The sequence below is a fragment of the Drosophila tropicalis genome, unplaced genomic scaffold (genome assembly GCF_018151085.1).
Source record: "Drosophila tropicalis isolate 14030-0801.00 unplaced genomic scaffold, ASM1815108v1 contig_593, whole genome shotgun sequence".
NCBI classification, from domain to species: Eukaryota; Metazoa; Arthropoda; class Insecta; order Diptera; family Drosophilidae; genus Drosophila; species Drosophila tropicalis.
This window is the reverse complement of record NW_027173070.1, coordinates 3,039,384-3,058,797: the sequence shown is the minus strand read 5'-3', so window position 1 is coordinate 3,058,797 and position 19,414 is coordinate 3,039,384. Positions and strand designations below refer to the sequence as shown.

Below are 19,414 nucleotides of genomic sequence, written 5' to 3'. Positions count from 1 at the left end.
CAAGTGTAAATAATCACATATATCATTAAATATTCAAATAATGAAGCATACTTTTTTTGGTTCACAAGCAACAATAAAAAAGTTCTTAGCCCAATTGCTTTTATATTGTCTTCTGATGAAGATTAAGTGTTCAACAAAAACATGACAACAAATTGAACATAAACAATTTTCAAATCATACTATTTGAAATAAACTAAAGCAATACTAACTAACGAATTTATATAAACTACTTGCTGACTGAAAATTAATGATAAATCACACAAAATGTTATTAATCAACGAAATGAAATAATAAAATTTAAAGGCGCAATTTTTTTAGCATACTTTTTAGCATGAAAATAAAGGAATTTGTAAAAACACTATTCTTTTTATTTGCTTTAAATGAAATAGCACACAAATACATATTTTGTGTATGATGTCAACCACAGTACAGAGCACTTAGTTTGCCAACTGAAAAATATTTGTGTTGGCCAGAAAACAAATATAACAAGGCCAAAACCTCAAAAAAGACAAACTATGCAAATTTTTGAAACAACTTTTGCACTTTTGTTCTGTGAAACTTTGCCACTGATGATGATGATTGAAACAAAGGAAAAAAACAGAGTTGAATGAAATATTTAATCGCCCTCAGCATGGACACTAAATCATTGACCTAAGACTTAACTCGTTGTCATTCTGATTTTAAGGCGCTTAAGTGATTCATTGATTTTAGTGTGTGTGTGTGAGGAAGGGCCACATCATTAGAGCAGCTGTTGGATTTGTCTGACTGATTTAATATGCTGCTGCGTTTTGTGACACGTCTCAGCGTTGCGTCTAGACAGAAATCAAATACATACCAACACAAACGATGCCAAATTGCGTGTTGGGCACAAAAGTTTGCTTTTCTTGCTGGACAATTACCGGGGACAATTTGAACAATTTGAAGCAATTTTCGAGGCAATCAAAAGATAAATTATGGCCACCTGCAGTTATGTATTCCGCCAACTCTTTTCTCATTCCACCAATTGGACAGGAAAAAGTTTATTTGATTGAATTTCCATTTACAGAATTTTTATTTTTTTGACAACGAAAAGTTGCAAAGTTAATAATAAACATTGAGGCATTGAGGGAGACAGCTGTTGAACTGGTTTCAGCTTTCAGTTTCGCTTACGGGTTTCGTTTACGCTTTTAAAACTTATCAAACAAAAATTTTGTTTCATTCTGTATATTTATGCATATGCCAAAACCAAAGCCAGTGCCATGTTATGTGTGTGTATGGTGAAACCAAACAAGCGATGAAATATAATCGGATTTTGTTTGTGTCGCACTCACAGGCACACACTGCGTATACATGATGTCGCTGGCAAAGTTAACAAATGTTCAAATTTTTGAAGATTTATATAAGCTGGGTTGTATCGGGTGTGTGTGTGTGTTTTTTTGTGTGTGGGGCAAACTTTCTGTGACCCTTTAAAGTACATCTTAAATTTAACCTTTTCTTTTCTTCACATTCTGCAAACGACAGCGCAAAGTAGGCAGGAGTAGAATTTAATTTAATTTCAATTTTCAAAAAAATCAACTCATAAATATAAATTCGATTTTGCCAACTTCGTTTGGTTTTTTGGTATCTTAATATTCGCAAGTCATAGCCAACATATTGTGGCCAATGCGGAAACAAAAGTTATGCATATTTCTTTGCCAACTTTTAATTTGGCCAACAGCTGGCCTCGTCTTGGCCTATTTGTATTGGCATGGGCTCGATCTCTCTTGCTCTTTTAGTCTTTGCTTCTAGGTTTGGCGGTTCAGAAATTGCCAAGAATATATATCTTATATTGCAAACAATAAAATCAAACATCAGCCCATGAATTTTGAGTAGCAATTTTTATCTACTGTTTTTTTTTCTACTCTGTCTCTGCCTCTTCGTGAGATGCTTTAATGCCTTGAATGTTTTCTTGTTTGTTTCTATGAGCGTGTGTGTCTGTTAGCGAGGTCTGTCACATTAATATTATGCTATTACCTATAAATAGCCTTTTTCATATTAATAGACATTGGAGTTTTGCACAGGAGTTGGCAGAATATAGATCCCATGGAATTTATTTATTTCTGTTTTTAATATGTATGAAACATGTGTGGGAATGCCAAATGGATCAAACAGATTAATTTGATTACAAATTAAAACATTTTTGTTATGATATGGAAATTAAGTAAGCTAACTTTGTATAGGTTCTTGGCTTATAAAGTGACTTCTACTGGAAATTATAAAAGTTATCATCTTCGGAGTGATGCCAAGTAGTAGGTAGAGTTGGTAATGAAAGGTCATTGGGATTGGAATGTACTTAGCTTCCACAAAAGTTGTTAGTTCTTTCTTATTCTCATATCTCTCTGTCTTAATATTTACTTTTAGTCATTCATACGGATATTTTATCTTTGTTTTCAAACAAATTTAATTAATTTTGCCCCTTAAAGTATGCAATAGGCTATATAGTGTTTCTTGATTTTAACAAATTTCATATTGTAATTTAAAAGCCGTATATAAACAATTTTTCATTTGTATGCTATAAAGACTAATAATTATTCATGACTTTTCCATTTTCTCAACAAAAGCTTCAAATAAACATTATTCTTTGTTCAACATATTTTGTCATTTTACATAAATTGAAGAAAAGAAAACCTTTTTAAGCTAAACTCTCTGATCAGCCTCCTTGCATTAATGTCATCTTCATAAACTGCTTCACCCGCAGGAACAGCATGAGGCCACATTCATAAGCTTCCCCCAACTGCCCATTTTCTCTGTTTTTACCATATTTTACCATTTCCTGTCCCTGCCCCGCCCCCCCGCTCTCAAGTATCGTCATTCCGGTAATGTGCGAGTGTAATAACCACTTACGTGTTGGGTATGTTGCGCATGGAACGATGTCGAAAGAAAATGATGACCAATGTGCCATTGCCCAGGACGCCCACAATGAAGATGAGCGTGTAGAGTACTGCGACAATATATGTCTCTGGGCGATCTAGAACCGGGGTATAGGGTTCGCCATTCTGACTGGCATTACGAGCCAATTGCCCGGCGGCTGCTGTCATCGAGGATCCCTCAAAGAGGCTGACATTCACTTGAGTTTGGCTTACGTTGACGTTGCTTGTGCCAGAGAGAGAGAAGGCCCCGTTGGGCGGCCCATCGGGTGGGGCATATGCCAGACTGGCGGCCAATGTCTGGCTCATGTCCATTAGGGCGGCGGCGGCATACATGACGTTAGCTAAATGTCCTTTTTTTGGGCCCCTGTTGCTGGGGGTGCGTGAGATTTTATTGTCCTGCTCGTAATGCTTCTGCTCCTGGTCCTGCTCCTGCTGCTGTTGCCTGTCCACTTCCGTTTCCTTTCACTTGTCGCCTGTTTTGTTGTTCGAAGAAATGCCGCAAGTTTTACACTTTTTGTCTTTTGTTCTGTTATTTTGGTTTGTTTTTTTTTTTTTTTGTGTTTAGTTTCCCTCGGCTTGGTCTGGTTTTATGGCCTTTATGTTTTCTGGTTGTTGGGTTAGAAGAATGCTTGTTGGTGTTGTAGTTGCTGCTGCTGTTGCCGTTGCCACAGTTGCGTGTTTTATTTTACACATTTTGTTTTAGCCGTGACCACAATTTTGGCCTTTGGTTGTTCCCGTTTGTCCTGTTGGTCTCTTCTTGTTGGCTGCCAGTTGTTGCCATTCTGGAAAAAAAAAATGTTTATATGGGTTTGAAGAAGAAAATGAGTTAAACTTGCTTTAATTAAACAAAAAAATTTATGAAAAATCATCAGTTTTACGTTTTATCTAGGCATTCATTTGCGAATCTAAAGATTACGTATACGTAATGTGTGCATCAGTTGGAAATATTTATGCAGCAGGTGCACCCAAATGAAATATATTGCTCATAAAAAACAAAAATTTTCTCCCCCCTTTCCGGTCTTTTAGTTTATGAGCTTTCATAAACTTTATAATCAGATTATTTGGTTAAAAATTTAACTTTAAATATATAAAAAAAAACCTTTTATTTACCTATGAGAAAGTCGAGGAATGTGGGGGAGACTTTTTTTTTTAAAAAACAAGCTTGACATTAAATTTTAATAGCCTCAAATAAAGATTTAATTTAAATGCTAATTCAAAGACAAATATTTAAATACTCATAGAAATTTGCTGACAATTTCCAGAATTATAGGGGAAAAACTTTCCATTAAAATCATTAAATTTTAAATAAAGTTCTAACTTAAATATTTAAATGTAAACTCGAATTTTTTGCTTCTAATTAAGTCTAAAAAGAAAAGTTGTTTAGAATATTTTATAATAATTTATACTCTTTTTGGCAATTCTACTTCAATGACATTCCTTGGACACTCAATTGGTTTGCTTTGTTCGTTAAGTATTGGCCAAATATGTATCCACTTTTTCACTCTCTCGTTTTTATTGCTGTATCTAACTGATTGCTAAGCATCCAATTATTTTTTGGTGTTTTCTGTGATTATTCACAGCCGTTTCCGCAGTGCGACACAATGAACCAATTGCTGTGTCCCTTCCCTTCTTCACCCAAACACCCTTGAAGCACTCGCTACCAGATAAAACTAATACAAAATCATTGGGGTAGAAACATATACAAGTAGGTTTATATATATGTTTATACATATATATATATAGGTATATAATAAAAAGGGAAAAAATACTTTCAATTCGCAATCAGAAGAAGCATTTATCCCCCGAATCAGTCTTTGGTATCAGTCAATGTCTTCGTCTCCATCTTTCGGCTTCGGTCTCTCTCAATTTGAGGTTTGAGTTTGGATTCAAAGACGGGTTTATCTCTTGACTTTGTTTTGGGATGTGGCATAAGATGTTTGCTTGCCTTATGTCGTTTCAATTTCAATTTGATATTAGATTTTGTTTGTTGCCATTGATTTTCTATTCTTTTCTGTTGTTTTCTGGCGTTATTTACTTTTTATCCTTTTGGCTGCGGTCTACATGGCGTATGCGTGTTATTTATTCATTGAAAGCAGACGCCTAGAACACAGTTTTAAATGGGGGAGAAGAAACAAATATATGTACATCAGCTTGTTATTTATACCCTGCAGACAGATTTTTGGATTTGCAGGACTTCTGCGAGTAAATGGAACGATTTCTTCGACCTTGTACAAGGTATTTTATAGTCGTCTATAGTTTAATTTTTCGCATTGGCTAATAAAGAGGGGTAAAGTGGTTTCTGTAAGTAGCTTGGCAATAGTAAAGTGCAATTGGTCAGGTGCTTGAGTGTTCAGTCAGCAGGTTGGTAGCCTTCACCTTTCCCCTGCTGCCCTCCCTCCATCATCTTGTTCTATCTCCAACCGCATCATCATCGTCAGGTGCTTCAAGCTGACCAAATGTTGCACTTTGTTTGGCATAAAATCAAATATTTATTGGCTTAGCTTCTCTAAATTATTGACCTGGGCTATTGAATGGTCTTGCGATAGTAAAAGTGGCAAATAGAGAAAATTGCAACTTGAAAAATTGTCTAGGATAGAGGAAAAATTCAATTTAATTTGCCGATGGCAACATAGTGTACCCTAAAATCTCTTTTTTCTATTAAAGTTGCACACACTCTTTATTTAGAGACGAAATATACCTTTAATTTAGTACAACAAATAGAGTTTACGAGTGAAATTCACAGGAAAAGGAAAAGTAAACAGAACGGACTAAAAAAAAATAATTAATATTACATTCATACATACAATTCATTTTCGGTTGCTTTTCGCCGGAAGTCACATTTCGTATTTCCGACTAAAGCCCGGTCACTAGACCCACATACTCACACACACACACACATGCTTACACATTGAATGACCGGGCATGTGTGTCCATGTGTTTGACCTCCCTTTAAGCTAGGGGCAGCAGCCTATCATTAAAAACCATTGCATGAGGGCATTCCTGAAGTGCTATATTTACTGACCCCCAACAGAAAACAGCCAAAGGTTAATTGGTCTCAAAGTTAACTTCCCATAAAATGTCGGTTGAAGTATTTTTCGCATCCTGCAAGTCGATTGTGTGTGAGAATTACAGCACTTGAAATTACTATTAAAAAAGGCAAAATATTGTGTGTAATAACTAAGAAGCAAGTGCACGACATATTAAAAAGAAAATATTGATTTATTTGTCAATGTTATTTATTGAAGCTGCAGTAAATTTTCAAAGAAATTACTAAAAAGGACATTAATAAGAATTTTAATGTCATTAGAAACGAAAGAGACGAAAGGGACACAAAAAAAGATCTTTATTTCAGTTCAATGTTTTTAAAGATAGATAGATATTTTGCTCAACCTTTTCAAAGATTATTGGAAAATATCTAAGAAGCTAACATCGGCTATGCCGAAGTTTATATACCCCTGTAGTCCTTAACAATGATAATTTCACATGTTCAAAATTTGTGGGTCGAAAACGTCTCCTTCTGTGCGTTACAAACATCTGACCAGTTTTATAATACCCTCTCCAAGGGTACAAATAGAAGCTCCAAGCAACCCTTGAGAAACCATTTTTATTCGAGTTTCATTTGAATGAACAAATCATTCACTTTCGACTGAGAGCTTGTCCGACAACAATCAAGATGTATCAAAAAAAATTTACTTTTGACGAAGAAATTTCTGGGAATTTTTTAGTACGTCGCATCAAGATGTGGTTAAGTATTCTTTGGACTGATATCTTGCTGGTTCTACAAGTGGTTAACAATGGCTTCAAGGATCTCATGGAGAAGATATATCTGAAGTTCGCAGAAGTTATAACTAGTTTGACTGTCACTTTGGTCTATCGTCTACTGAGTACAGGGGATTTACCTTTGCTTGGCCTATATCATTTATTGGCTCATCAACAAGGCTCATCAACTGATCAAACAGTTGCAACTATACGAAGAGGCAACAAACAGTGCAGAGGAGCAGAGCGACTATGGCGTTGATCTGGAGACTTATCACTATGGCGCTGATCTGGAGACCTATTATTATGGCGCTGATCTGTCTCATCAGGCAGCCTCTTTTAGCACTTTTGCAGCTAATTAGAAGAAAAACCTCAAATATCTCCGAAGCCTTCCATGGAGCAACTTGGAAGGCGATCCACACAAATATACGTCTACATATACAATCAATGCTGTTGGGTCGGTGACTAGACACAATTCAAATCAGGCTTCAATACCGATGTTAACACAACTCCTCCCTTCTTCTTACTCTGGCAGACACTGGACACTCCACTTAGTCTATCCACTGTTTTTTTCCTTTTTGGAATAAATTGTTAACGAATTTCCAATGCATTTCTTACTTCTGACTGTCCATAATCCGGCTTATTCTTGTTTTTCAGATGGGCTGGACATAATGGAAATCAATTAATGACAAATTAATGACAAATTTTGGAATCTGAGTTTTTATATCCAATCCTATAATCGTAGTAAATTTTATGTTTCTTCTAGAGCTATATGATAAAGTCCCGACAATTATCATACTTTATCTCACCAGGGTAATAAAAAGCCCCCCCCCAAAAATAAAAATTTCATCGCGATGGCTTCTAAGACGGCTGAGTAAAACGCATACGCACCGACGGACGGAAGGACAGGCGGACATGGCTATATCGACTCAGCTTCTCATGCTCAAGCATGCATCAAGAATATGGATACTTTTTGGGGTCGGAAAGGTCTCCTTCTATGCGTTACAAACATCTGACCAATTTTTTAATACCCTCTGCAAGGGCATAAAAATATGTTGTAAATTTGGTTCCAAGAAATTTTCATCCCAGAACTTGTTCCACTTTTCTATATCAGTTCGTAAGTACATCAAGTCTATGACTTGACTAAATGGCTGACTTTTGAAACTAATGACAGTTCCAAAATAATAATGTTAATCTAGATAAATGTTTATTCAATAGTTTAATTGAAGTCGCGGCAAGCGTGTTAAAGTTATGGGAAAATCAACAGATGTTTGCTTAGATTGAAATTGATATGGTTGTGATAGATAAACACCCACAATTGCTTAATGAATCAGTCTGAATTTGGTGCTAGTTCAACATGGGTCGCATTAGTCGCAGCATAGAGGAATATCTAAAGAATTCGACACTGCATGGAGCACGATTTATAGTGGACAAAGATGCCAGTTGGTTGGAGCGAATCTTTTGGGTTATTTGTCTAACTGCCTCGTGGTATGCCTCTTGGCTGCTGATCAAAGCTTCTCTGGGTGAGTTGGAGTCAAAGTTGGAATCGAATTGCATTGAATTGAATTTGGTTGTAGCTGCCTTTGAGAATAATGCCATTAGTTTTGTGGTGGAGAGCTCATATCGCGATTGGAATACTAATTTTCCAGCCATTATTGTGTGTGAGTCAAAGAATATGGACCGCATACAGGAAGTGGCAGAACAGTAAGAACAACTTGTTAGTTTCTCCTTAGGAATATTCATTTTCCATTCATTTTAGACTATGGGGCTCTGATCATGACTTCACTTTGGAGGAAGTTTTAAGTGAAATTGCCTTTTTTCGAGGCGAATCGTATCACACAGTCCACGAATGCAGTGGAGAGGAGGCCACCACTTCTTGTTTCTATTCCAATTTCTCCTATTATGCCCAATTGGTTCGCAGCAGTTGCACTGATTCCATTTTCAATTGCGAGTGGAATAATAGACCCTTTGAATGCTGCAAATACTTTCATCGCATGGAAACGGAATTGGGGATTTGTTACGCCATCAACTCCATTCAAGCAAAGTGAGTCCAACTATTGCATAAAACTAAGAGTGATGTAATTTCGTGTTCATTTAGCAAGGGAAAAGGTCCTTTTTTGAATATGTATTCAAATCGTTATACTGGTCCTGGCTCTCTGAAAATGGAACTTAAAACTGAAGCAACGGTAAGAGAAACTACGCGAAGTACATATCGGTATAGTAAATACAGATATTTGCTTGTAGGTATTTATTTTGGGAACTGAAGAAGTTCCAACCCTTGTGACGCCAAAAACAGATTTTCTAATTGTTGGTCCTTACATATCATTCATGTGAGTATACCTTAAATTAGCTGAAGGGAGAACATGTATTTAGTAAACGTTTTTAGTCGCTTCATATCCAAGCGTGACATTGAGAATGATGAGGCCATACGAGAGACAAGTGTGGGTCAGAGGAATTGCCGCTTTGTGGATGAGAATATTCTGGATGTCCATCATTTCTACAGTTATAGCGCCTGCACGGTGCAATGTCGCAAGGATCGGCAAATGGAGCTATGTAATTGTTCTAGTCATTTGTCTCCGAATTCGCCGGATCATCAGTTGTGCAATATGGACGGTTTAGAGTGTTTGAATCGCAACTATGAGGATTTATCGGTCATTATAGCCAAATGGTCGAAGAGACGTGGCCGTAAGGGTTTGGTCTGTGACTGTCTGCCCTCATGCACCGAAGTGGATATTACAACTGTTCACGATAGCAAGGATAATTTGGTGGAACACAGTACTCCCGTATCGAAAATTGAGGTGGCTTTGATAGAACTGCCCACAGAGCGTTATAAGAGGAACTTAGTGCGAGGCAGATTGGATTTGGTGGGTGAGTAAATTCGGCAATGGCAAATGGTAGGAATATGTGTTTCCTATAAGCTGTCTTTCTTCTAGTGTCTATAGGTGGAACCACGGGTCTGTTTGTGGGTGCCAGTCTTCTGAGTTTCGTAGAGATTATCTACTACATAACCATAAGACCCTACTCAAGTTATATGCATGAGAAGCGCCGACTAAAACGCTTGATGTTGGAAAGAAATGGTTACTAAACTTTGAACTTGAACGCCCTGTTTAGTTTTCTGTTTAAAGATATGTTTTCCCATTTAGATTATATCTGTATAATCTTGCAATTCGCACATGGTTTACTTGCAATGCACTTGCACTACTCAATAATCAGCTGGCAGAATCAAAATAAACATAAACTATTTAGATACCAGAAATTTTGCCTAGTTGAAGAATAGATTTTCCACAATGAGAGAATGAAAATTCACATTGAAAAGTTTATTTAAAGTAAATGTTGAAATGTGTGAATCGCTAAGACTTTTGCTTACTTAAAAGCAATAAGCAATAGGATCAATAATAATGGGAAGCGAATTTGATTGAATATTTAATCGTATCGTAATGCTCTCACAAAGATAAACTCAAAAAAATTGCGAAAACACAGACCAATTGTGAAATTCGTGTTATTCTTTGATAGTTTGAACCCCATTTAGCTTAGAAGAGGAGTAAAGATACCTCCCTCAGGAGGAAACACCAATTATTTGCAGTCCTAAAATAAAATGCAACATTGTAAGGAAACATCATCGGATGTACAAGGTTCTACTTAATCTGAAACTTAGAGATATTTGCCAATCATGTTGTTGCCTAAGGATGTGGTCAAAGAAAGAAAAACCTGAGAACATATCAAATAATACCCTAACTGAAACTATCTCATCTGAGGAAAAACATTTCGTTCTATAAAAAACTGCGCTAAGTTGAGTAAGGATACACATTGTGCATAATATTTAAAATCCAAGTCATATAAAATAATCTGAACAAGTGAAGAAATCTTGAAAGATTTCATTACATTTTCCATATAGGTTAAGATTCAGATTTGATTATATAATGAATGTATCTAAAAACCTAATTGCATATGCTTCATCATGTAAAATGATAGAAAAAAACTTTCTCATTACTTTCCAACCCAAAGAAGTCTTTTTTTGACTTCCCACATATTGATTCCCTGTTAAAAATTTAACGATTCCTTTGGGGCTAGACAAACAAAAAAACATATTTTTTGTTCATTTAGGTTTATTTCTATCTCTCGTGCCGAATTTTTTTTTCTCTTTTCTTTATCTCAAATCCTAAATCATTTTGGCTACGGTGGAAAATTGTGTCAAAATTTATGATCTTTCATTGGCAGAGCGCAAAGTTCTTGCCCTGCAGCTGGCAATTATTCATGGCACTAAAAAAGAGACAGAGAGAAAACTTGTCAGCAAAAATGCCAAAAGCTTTCTCCAGCCACAAAGAATACATCAGTATGAAATTTTGTAAAAATGAAAAAAAAAGTTTTCCATTTCTCGTCAGTGGCAAAACTTTTGAATTAGTTCCGAAATACCACAATTACCTAGCCAACACTCTGACCCCAGTTCCCTTCAGTTCCTGCCCTCCTTTAGCACAGCTTCTTGCCGCATTTCTCAAAAGGAAGTGACTTTGAGGCTACAAAACAGAGAGAGAGAGAGAGAGAGAGAAAAGTGCCAAAACTTGAGGCAAAGTGCGTGACAAGTGGCAAACGCCAAAGAACTTCAACAAGGAAAAAACAAATTCCAAAATTTTTTGCCGTTTTTTTTTCTGTCATTCAACATGCAAGACAAGAGACAGAGTGAGAGAGAGAAATAACTAAATACACATAACTTAAGTGGCGTTTTTTTTTTTTTTTTGTTGTCGATTTCCTATTTTCTTTCTTGTATTTTTCCAATGCCTGTCAGAAATTTTTTATTGGAACAAGAGAAATGATTAAACTTATGACCAAAACCATTCAATTGATCCCCTCGGGGTCTAACCTCCAGCACCCGCAGTCAAAAGCACTCAATGTTCAATGATGTTGAAGATGACGATGATGAAATGATGATGATGATGATGAGGATGATGATGTTGGTGAAGGCTTTCAACCTTCTTCAATTTAATTGAATTTTATTTTTTGTGTTTTTATTTTAATTGTTTGTTGTTTCCTTTTACATTTCATTGGCCATTTTGTTAAGTTTCATTAGGTTCCCTTTTGATTTAGGTTAATTTTTTAGTCATGTGACTTAAGAAACAAAAGTAGAGACAGCTTTAAGACTCTAAAACACATTCGTGACTTAACAAAGAGCAAAAGAGAAATGTGTTTGTGTGTGTGTGTGTTTTTTCAACTTTTTGTTGTTTCACAACTTTTCCTTGACTTATAGATATATACACTTGGCAACCAGCAGAAGAATAAGTAGTAGCAGACGTCGCCATTGCCGTTTGTCAAATGCAATTACATTTGTTGAAAGTCTATTAAAAATATGCCTCACTGACTGCTGCCTCACCCCCTTTTGGGAGGCTCCACCCACCCCGTTGTGTTATCATCCCATATCCTGCTGTGATCCTGCACAGACAAAAGGCAACCAACAGGGGCCAGATAAAACATATTTCAGTTGCCGGCTCCACATTCTTATGGTGTTAGATAAATCATAAAGCAAAAATAATTTAATACACTTACTTGCCTGCTCTCTCTGCTCTATGCCTTTCTCTTCCATTCATTCATTTTTTTGTTTTATTTTTTTTTTTTTTTATTTTCTCGTCGTTAGATTGTATTATCCTGCCAACCAGGCGTATGTGTAATGCGTGTTAATCATACGCCATGTATGCGCAGTCAAGTTGAATAATAATCCCCAGCCAAACATTATAACGAATTGCCCTCTCTCTCTCGCTCTTTATGTCTATCTCTTTAAATTCAAGCTTCTCTTTAAGTTCCAAACATATTTAGCAAAATGTTGGACGAAAAAGAACAAAATTGTTAGACCATTTGGTCGTAATCTATTTTAATTAGAGCCAAACAGAGGAATACATTTAATATGCCTTGCTTTTGAAGAAAATCAAGAGTAAAGTAGGAAGTAGGCAAAAAAAAAAAAAAAAGAGAAAACAGAAAAAAAGACGCCCAAGCTCCGGACATTATGCAAATTTCATGAACGGTCCGGACCGTGGCTTGCCCGGGATCCGTGAGCTGACTGCCGTAGAGGGAGCATAAATATTGACAAAAGCTATAAGAACGCCATTCGCCATGCCCAGGGACATTTTTCTTCGGATGATTCATGGGCCAATGAGGCTAAGTTGGCCCAAAAAACGAGCCTTGTTAAGCGCAGCGATTTGTCATCATTGGAATATGATTGAACATCGCCCAACGAAAGCAAGTCACTAGAGGGCAACTTAATGGCAAAAATATAAAAGTAGATTCTATATTTTATTATTTAGTTTTTTGTTTTTCCAAATTAATCGAATGTTCTTTTCAATTAAACTCTGGAGATCGATGTTTCTCTATTAGATTGTTCCTTTCGAAATTCAAGTAAACATCATCATGTCGAAACGTGTTAGCATTGTTCTGCCCGACGAGTTGGAGATAAAGAGCTCGGAACAATTCCGAAGAAGTTTGGAAAAGAAGACCGAGAAGCGGAATGTCCTTCCCGAATTACCGGCACCTGAAATGCTGGTGAATGTACGGCCAGAAGGAAGTTCTCAAGCAGCACAGAGGCGAGTTGCCAAACATCCAAGAAGCAGCAAATTGAACTCTCACATCGGACCAGAGACTACGGCTACTCAGGATGAGAACAGAATGAGAAGTTCTCCGAGAGATTCAAGCAGTTCAAAACCCCAGTTTGCTAGCAGTCTCTTGCCCACCTTCACATTGGTCAGCTCCGATGAGCCGGATTCAAGGAAAAACTCATCCGTAGAATCCAACCCGATGAGTGATTTCACTGAGCCACCGAACACTTCAACTGATTGTGCGAAATTTGATAAGAACTGCGACTGCTGCCACTGCTCGCATATGCGACAGGCTGAGAAGCAAGCCGAATTCCTCAAATCGCCCGAGGGACAACGTAGACAGGAGATGAAACTAATGGCCAAGAATTTCTTTATGGACCTGTGTGCCATGTCGCAAATGAGGAAACAGATACTCAATGAACTGCATGGCACCAAACAGAAGCATCCCTCCTCTCGCGTCTCGTATCCCGTAAGTCTAACCAATGCTTCCATTTTGGATTCCAATTCCTTGGCCATCAAATGGTTCGTCCATGACCATTCGGATATCGATTACTATGCCATCTATGTGGACGATAAATTGGCCAAACGCGTCTATAATGTCAAGTCCAAGGGGACCATACTCATCGACTTGAATCCCCATGAAATGCATCATTTACGCATAAGTGCGGTGCCCCACAAGGGGCGTGGTTCGAAAGCTGATCCCATGGATAAAATGGTCAAGGAGTTGTGTGCCGGTAAAATGGATAATTTGCGAAACGGTGAATACTCTTGCAATTGCGACAATCCCACAAAAGCCACCAAAGCCTTCTACAAGAAAAACCATTGCAAGTCCCTGATTGATTTCTGGCATGATAGTGAATTCCTTTATATGCCCCCCGTGTCAATGCCGGGGTACTTCGGATTGCGAATGCTTCATGCCCGAGTGTGATTCGACAGTGTGGCAGCCGGAAGAACCTAGCGAGTGCTATGATGATAGATGTTTTATGTAAATGCCAAATAAAAAAAAATTGAAAGATGAATATGTATATTAATTTTCTGTTTTTTAACTGGGTGCTGCTGCTTGGTGGGCTGTGTGAACTCCAACAGATGATGCGAAAGGGCTAAACATTTTAGCCTGACAGGTCCCTCATAATTGATTATGTTGGGCAATTTGTTTAAGCATTTCATTGTACATTATCTGGAAATCTAAACAAATCTAATCAAGTTGTTTGAGATTACATTTTTCTTATGACATCATCACAATATGCTAAAGAATGATGATGACTGATTCATCACATTGTAAAGTGAGTGGGGTGAGGCAAAGTCTCTGTAAGTTGGAAATGTGCTAAAGCAAATTCCTTGTCTAAACTGTCTAAACTTTGTTGTAAAAGTGATGAAACAATGGACTAACGCATAAGGTTTTCGTATAGGAATTAAGCACTTATTGAGTTAAAATTGTAGTAAGATGATGGTATTATTAATCGGTAATTTTGATCGTCACAGTTTAAATAAATCCTCCCATTACATAAGATAAAGTATATTGGTAGGAAAGGAAAGTATTTAATGGCTAGTACACTGATTTAGATAACTAATATACCAATCTCGTGCTTTTAAAAGCATAAAACGAAAAATTTCTATGCAAATAGAGGCAAATAGATAATTGACTTTTGTTTGTTTAAAATTAATTGAGTTAAACTTTGACTTGTTTTATATTTATTAGTTATGTTAACAAATTTATCTATTAAAACCACAAACCAAAAGGGCACATGTTAGATAAGTCTTTGGAAGCAATTTACCCTCTTTAAATCCCTTATTGACTAAGAAATTCAAGTACAAATTTTAAGGGTTAAGCAAAGTCTTATTCACTTTTCCTTTAAAATAAAGAATACATTTTTGACAAAATGTCCCGCAACCTTGGTGATACTCCATAGAAACTCTCTCAATTGTTTATTGTCTCAGACAAACAAATAGGTTTTCGTTGAAATAAATATTTAAATTGCCTAGAGAGCCTTTTAAAGCTTTAAACTCTTGACACTGCCCTCGTTTCTGTCATTAAATTTTATACAAAATGTTTGCCTTTCGGATATATATACCTTTATGTAAATATTTGTCTTCATTGTCAATCAAACAAAGCTACACTCATAATCAAAATCAAATGCAGATATAAAGCCCCAAAGCTTTGTGTCTGTTTTTCCCTTTCACCTGACCACAATCATTCAACGAGGCGTGTGGACGACTTCAACTGTCGGCTTTATTTAAAAATTTATCGTTATCTGTGCAAAGGGGCTTGGACTCTCTCTCTCTCTCTCTTTCTCTCGTGCCTCTGACACCATCTAATGTCTTGTGGAAATGATGATGAAGCTGTGTGTGTTGGCACTCGTCATGCCTCTTCCCATCGTGATGGTGGAGGCCTTTTATCAGTTGGCCAACAGGCAGAACGTTGGCCCGGCAACTCGATAGACTGAGAGTGAGTGACTATGACTTGGCCACGATGTGGCGTGATTAATTATTTGGCAAATATTTGAAATTGTTCACTACCCCCAAACCCATGCGAAGGCTTCTCTAGCCGTTGGCATGGAAATTGAAAAAAAAAAAAAAAAATGCGCAGAGTAAAAAATTGACGAGAAATTTGCTGAAAATCTGGCAAATGGAAAGCCAAAGGCCAAAGTGGCGTCTCTTGCTTCTTTTTTTTCAGCCTATTTTTAATTAATTTTCACTTTTGTTCGACTTGTTGGCATTCCATTTTGTCCATTTTGATGGACAAGCTAGCTGAACTACATTTGTTGGCTTCATTTCCCTTCCCTCCGTCCGTTCCCTCAAATTGGCCCAGTTCCAACTTGAAAATTTGTTTGTTTTGTTTGCACTTCACACACAGACACACCACACACACACACACATAGACACAGCCAAAAGGTACTTAATTTAAAATTATTTTGATTATTTTGATTATTTTCCATTATCGCAAAAAATATTTTCTTCATTTTCATCATTTCCTCTTAGTTTCATGGTCTCTATGTAGGGGCAGGCACGCGGCGTATACGTAATTTCCATACTTCAATTACTTTTTATGGTTATTATCAATTGAAGGAAAGTATTTTAATTGATTTCATGTGGTTCTTTAGGCCCATTCGGCTTCTGTCTTTGTCTGTGTTTCATTCTTTCTCCCTTTTTGGTTTGTATAAATATTTTGGGTATTTTGGCAGACAAGTTCATGTCCATCAATTGTTTAAACAAAAATTCCTTTGTTTACAACTTTATAGTGAAGATTTTTGATTTCTGTTTGCATTTTGCACATAGATCATTCATTTAATTGTTGATTTCTAAACAATTCAAATGGGAAGATGGACGGAATGAGAGTGAGAAAGAGAGACAGAGAGAGAGAGGGGGTTAAGTGTGTCACAAAATCTAGACATAACAATATGGAATTAGGAGAAAAATGCCGCCAAAAGCCTCTTATCAACTGCAACAAAGTAAAATCGTCTGCTCTTGGACACTTTCTCTATCTCTCTTTCTCTCTTGTTGTGTCTTGTTGTCCGTAGGACGCGAAAAGAGGCTTACAAAGGGTCTTAAAGTGTCAGCAAACTCTTTCAACGTGGCTTTTAACAAAAATATTTTTACGAAAATGCATTTTATTTACTAAGTGGATGGCATTATGTATTCTTTCACTTTAAGAACTTTAAAATTTTATGTCATGGACAAAGGATGTTGTATTAATTTTGTTTCTGTTTGTAAAGATAAAGAAAGTTGTAGAAACTTTTGAGTCCTGTTGTCCCTTTTTTGGGGCTAACAAAACTTTAAATGCAACAAAAGCTTACAGCTTAAAGGAACTGATCCTTAGATTCAACAGTTTGATGAAATAATGAAACGAAATAATTAAATCTCATGCAATTAGTAAACTACTTAAACTAAGTAATCTAGGGCGAATAAACAAATTCTACACATCAACTACAATTACAATTTCTTTACTAATTTGAGATTTTGAATGTTAGAATTTCTCTTTAGAACCTTTAAAATGCACAATCTTTTAATATTATAAATTTTAAGTTTGTAAATTTGTTAAATACAAAATATTGAATGTTTGATTAACCAATTTAAGTTACAAATTCAGTTTTTATTCACAAATTGTTTAACCATGACAAATTGCCCTCGTGAGAATAGAATTTGTTGGCAACATTTGTCTCCACGTTTGATGCATAGTGCACTTTGTGTATGGAAAAATGCAATGAATTTCAATTGAATTTCTTTTCAATAAATTTTTGATACGCTGCCGGGGAAATAGGAGAGAAATGAAAGTGAAAGAGAGAGCTGAAAGAAAAGCCTTTTGTAGTTTTTTTTCCTGTTGGTTCTGCTGGTACTTGACAAGGGATTTGCCTATGCAGCGTTAGTATCCTGGGAAATCTCTCATGTTGGCACTTGCTCACTGCTGAGAGGGTCTTTCATTGTTGTGGCATGTTTTTCTGTTGTTCTAGCACATGATTTGGGGCCAGCTAATTGAATTGTTGCGACATGAGGACAACATGCATGATGATGATGATGACACTTAACCTCTGGGATAGATAAATTCAATTTACGCTACCAAAAATGAACGAAAACCATAATGTCGGCTACAGCAGGCAGGAATATGAAAGCAATTTAAGGCTAAATAAATTAAATGCCACCACATGGAGAGGCTGGTCCGAAGATGGATGGATGGATGGATGATAAGGGACCGCAAAGAAGGACAGTTAATAGCCGAATCAAAAGACCAGAACAACAATTGAAAATAATTTTTCTCACTCCCCATTGTTGTGGTTAGTCGCCACATTTCCCTATTTCTCTCTCTCTCTCTCTCTCTCTCTCTCTCTCTGTTCTCTTCTTTCTCTTTCTATTTTTATTCAATCAAAATATTTATGCAAATGATTTGAATGCACAATATGAAAAGACGCCAAGAGAAAATGAGAGAAAATGGGGGGAAAAAAATATTGCTCAACTTGTTTTACACAGAAAAAAAAAAATCAAAACGAAACGAGACTCGAAAAAAAAATTGCAACGTTTTCCTTAGCAATTTTCATAGAATTATTTATAGCCTTTTGTTGTGGTGGTTCACGGTGGGTGATTCTCAGCTCCCTGTCTTTCTTTCTCTCTCAGCATTCGCAAGGTCACCTCCAGCTTCAGGCACCCATCATCCTCCTATTCATCCTTGTTTGAATGTCCAGTTCAGTCCAGTTTTCTTCTTGCTTTTGTTATGGGGCAATGATTTTATGATAAATGTTTTAAGTTAATCATTTGGATGGTAAGGGAAAAAATGTATAAGGATCCTGCCACAATGGAAAACAGTTTGTCAGTAGAGACAATCATGGGAAATTTCTGTTTTCGGGGAAGGGGAAATGAAAACCAAATCATTTGTATTTAACTATGTATTCTACTAAAAAAGTAAAGAAAAACATGTGAGTGTGTTTTCTTTTGTGTGTATCTTAATTTCAACCTTTTCTCCTGTGATTTATTGAGGCTTTGAATTGAATTCATTTTCATGTTATTTACTTAAGCCAAAATGACAACGTGCCATGTTTATTTGTGGGCCTCACTCACACTTCTTCTTCTTGTTCTCGTTGGTTGATCGAATAAAAGTCAACTCCTTTAATAAATCACTCAGCATTCGGCTGGGATTCCATGGGATTACAACTAGCCCTAAGGGTTGTTGTTGTCGTCGTTGAACATTAGCACTCTATTCATAGGAATGACCATCAAACACAAGCAACTTCATTTATCATTGACTCGGCACTAAAGGCAATTCACAGCAAATGTGCCTAAAAATAAAAGTCATTGAACAAAACTGGCTAACAACAGATTTTCTTTGGCAAGAGGGGGAAATGAATAATAACTCGTCTTCAGCTAGATAATGTTAACTTCTCTTTACTTTCACCTTGGCATAAGGACCTCCATCACTTTGTGTGCTATGTAAGCAAATCATAAAACTCAATCCGTAAGAGAGACAGAGCGCTCTCCTAGCGCAAGTGTCACACATGAGCTAGGATGATGATGATGATGATGATGATGACAAAAACTGACAGCAAACACCTGCTGAACAAGAGAAATGAGATGGAGATGGAGGAGAAAAAAAATCGAATACCAAAAATTAAGCTCACGTAGTCAACAAAATGCCATTCAGTGTGAAAGCTCATTCCTTCATCTATCTGACATCAATTGACAAGCTGTCGACGGTTGTGTCTCTTC

The 19,414-nt window shown here is 36.6% G+C and overlaps 3 protein-coding genes and 1 long non-coding RNA gene across 4 annotated transcripts in view; 3 read left to right on the top strand and 1 right to left on the bottom strand.

Moving 5' to 3' along the window:
* The window catches only part of CCHa2-R (CCHamide-2 receptor), a 32,984-nt gene that overhangs the window by 4,628 nt on the left and 8,942 nt on the right, over positions 1-19,414 (bottom strand). The window contains exon 2 of the mRNA XM_068290304.1: positions 2,863-3,670. Within this exon, the coding sequence (XP_068146405.1) occupies positions 2,863-3,221 (359 nt within the window). The 5' untranslated portion in view covers positions 3,222-3,670. The remainder of the gene's footprint in view (positions 1-2,862; positions 3,671-19,414) is intronic.
* LOC137577621 (uncharacterized) lies at positions 6,546-7,254 on the top strand. Its single transcript, XR_011032438.1, has 2 exons — positions 6,546-6,772; positions 6,827-7,254. It is a non-coding gene; the product is annotated as an uncharacterized lncRNA (long non-coding RNA).
* On the top strand, positions 8,002-9,856 carry ppk13 (pickpocket 13). Its single transcript, XM_068291462.1, has 7 exons — positions 8,002-8,167; positions 8,222-8,348; positions 8,404-8,688; positions 8,743-8,830; positions 8,889-8,974; positions 9,031-9,512; positions 9,578-9,856. Exons 1-7 carry the CDS (start codon positions 8,002-8,004, stop codon positions 9,727-9,729), a joined length of 1,386 nt encoding a protein of 461 aa, XP_068147563.1. The 3' UTR covers positions 9,730-9,856.
* LOC137577246 (uncharacterized) lies at positions 12,965-14,253 on the top strand. Its single transcript, XM_068290667.1, has one exon. It carries the CDS (start codon positions 13,038-13,040, stop codon positions 14,148-14,150), a length of 1,113 nt encoding a protein of 370 aa, XP_068146768.1. The 5' UTR covers positions 12,965-13,037; the 3' UTR covers positions 14,151-14,253.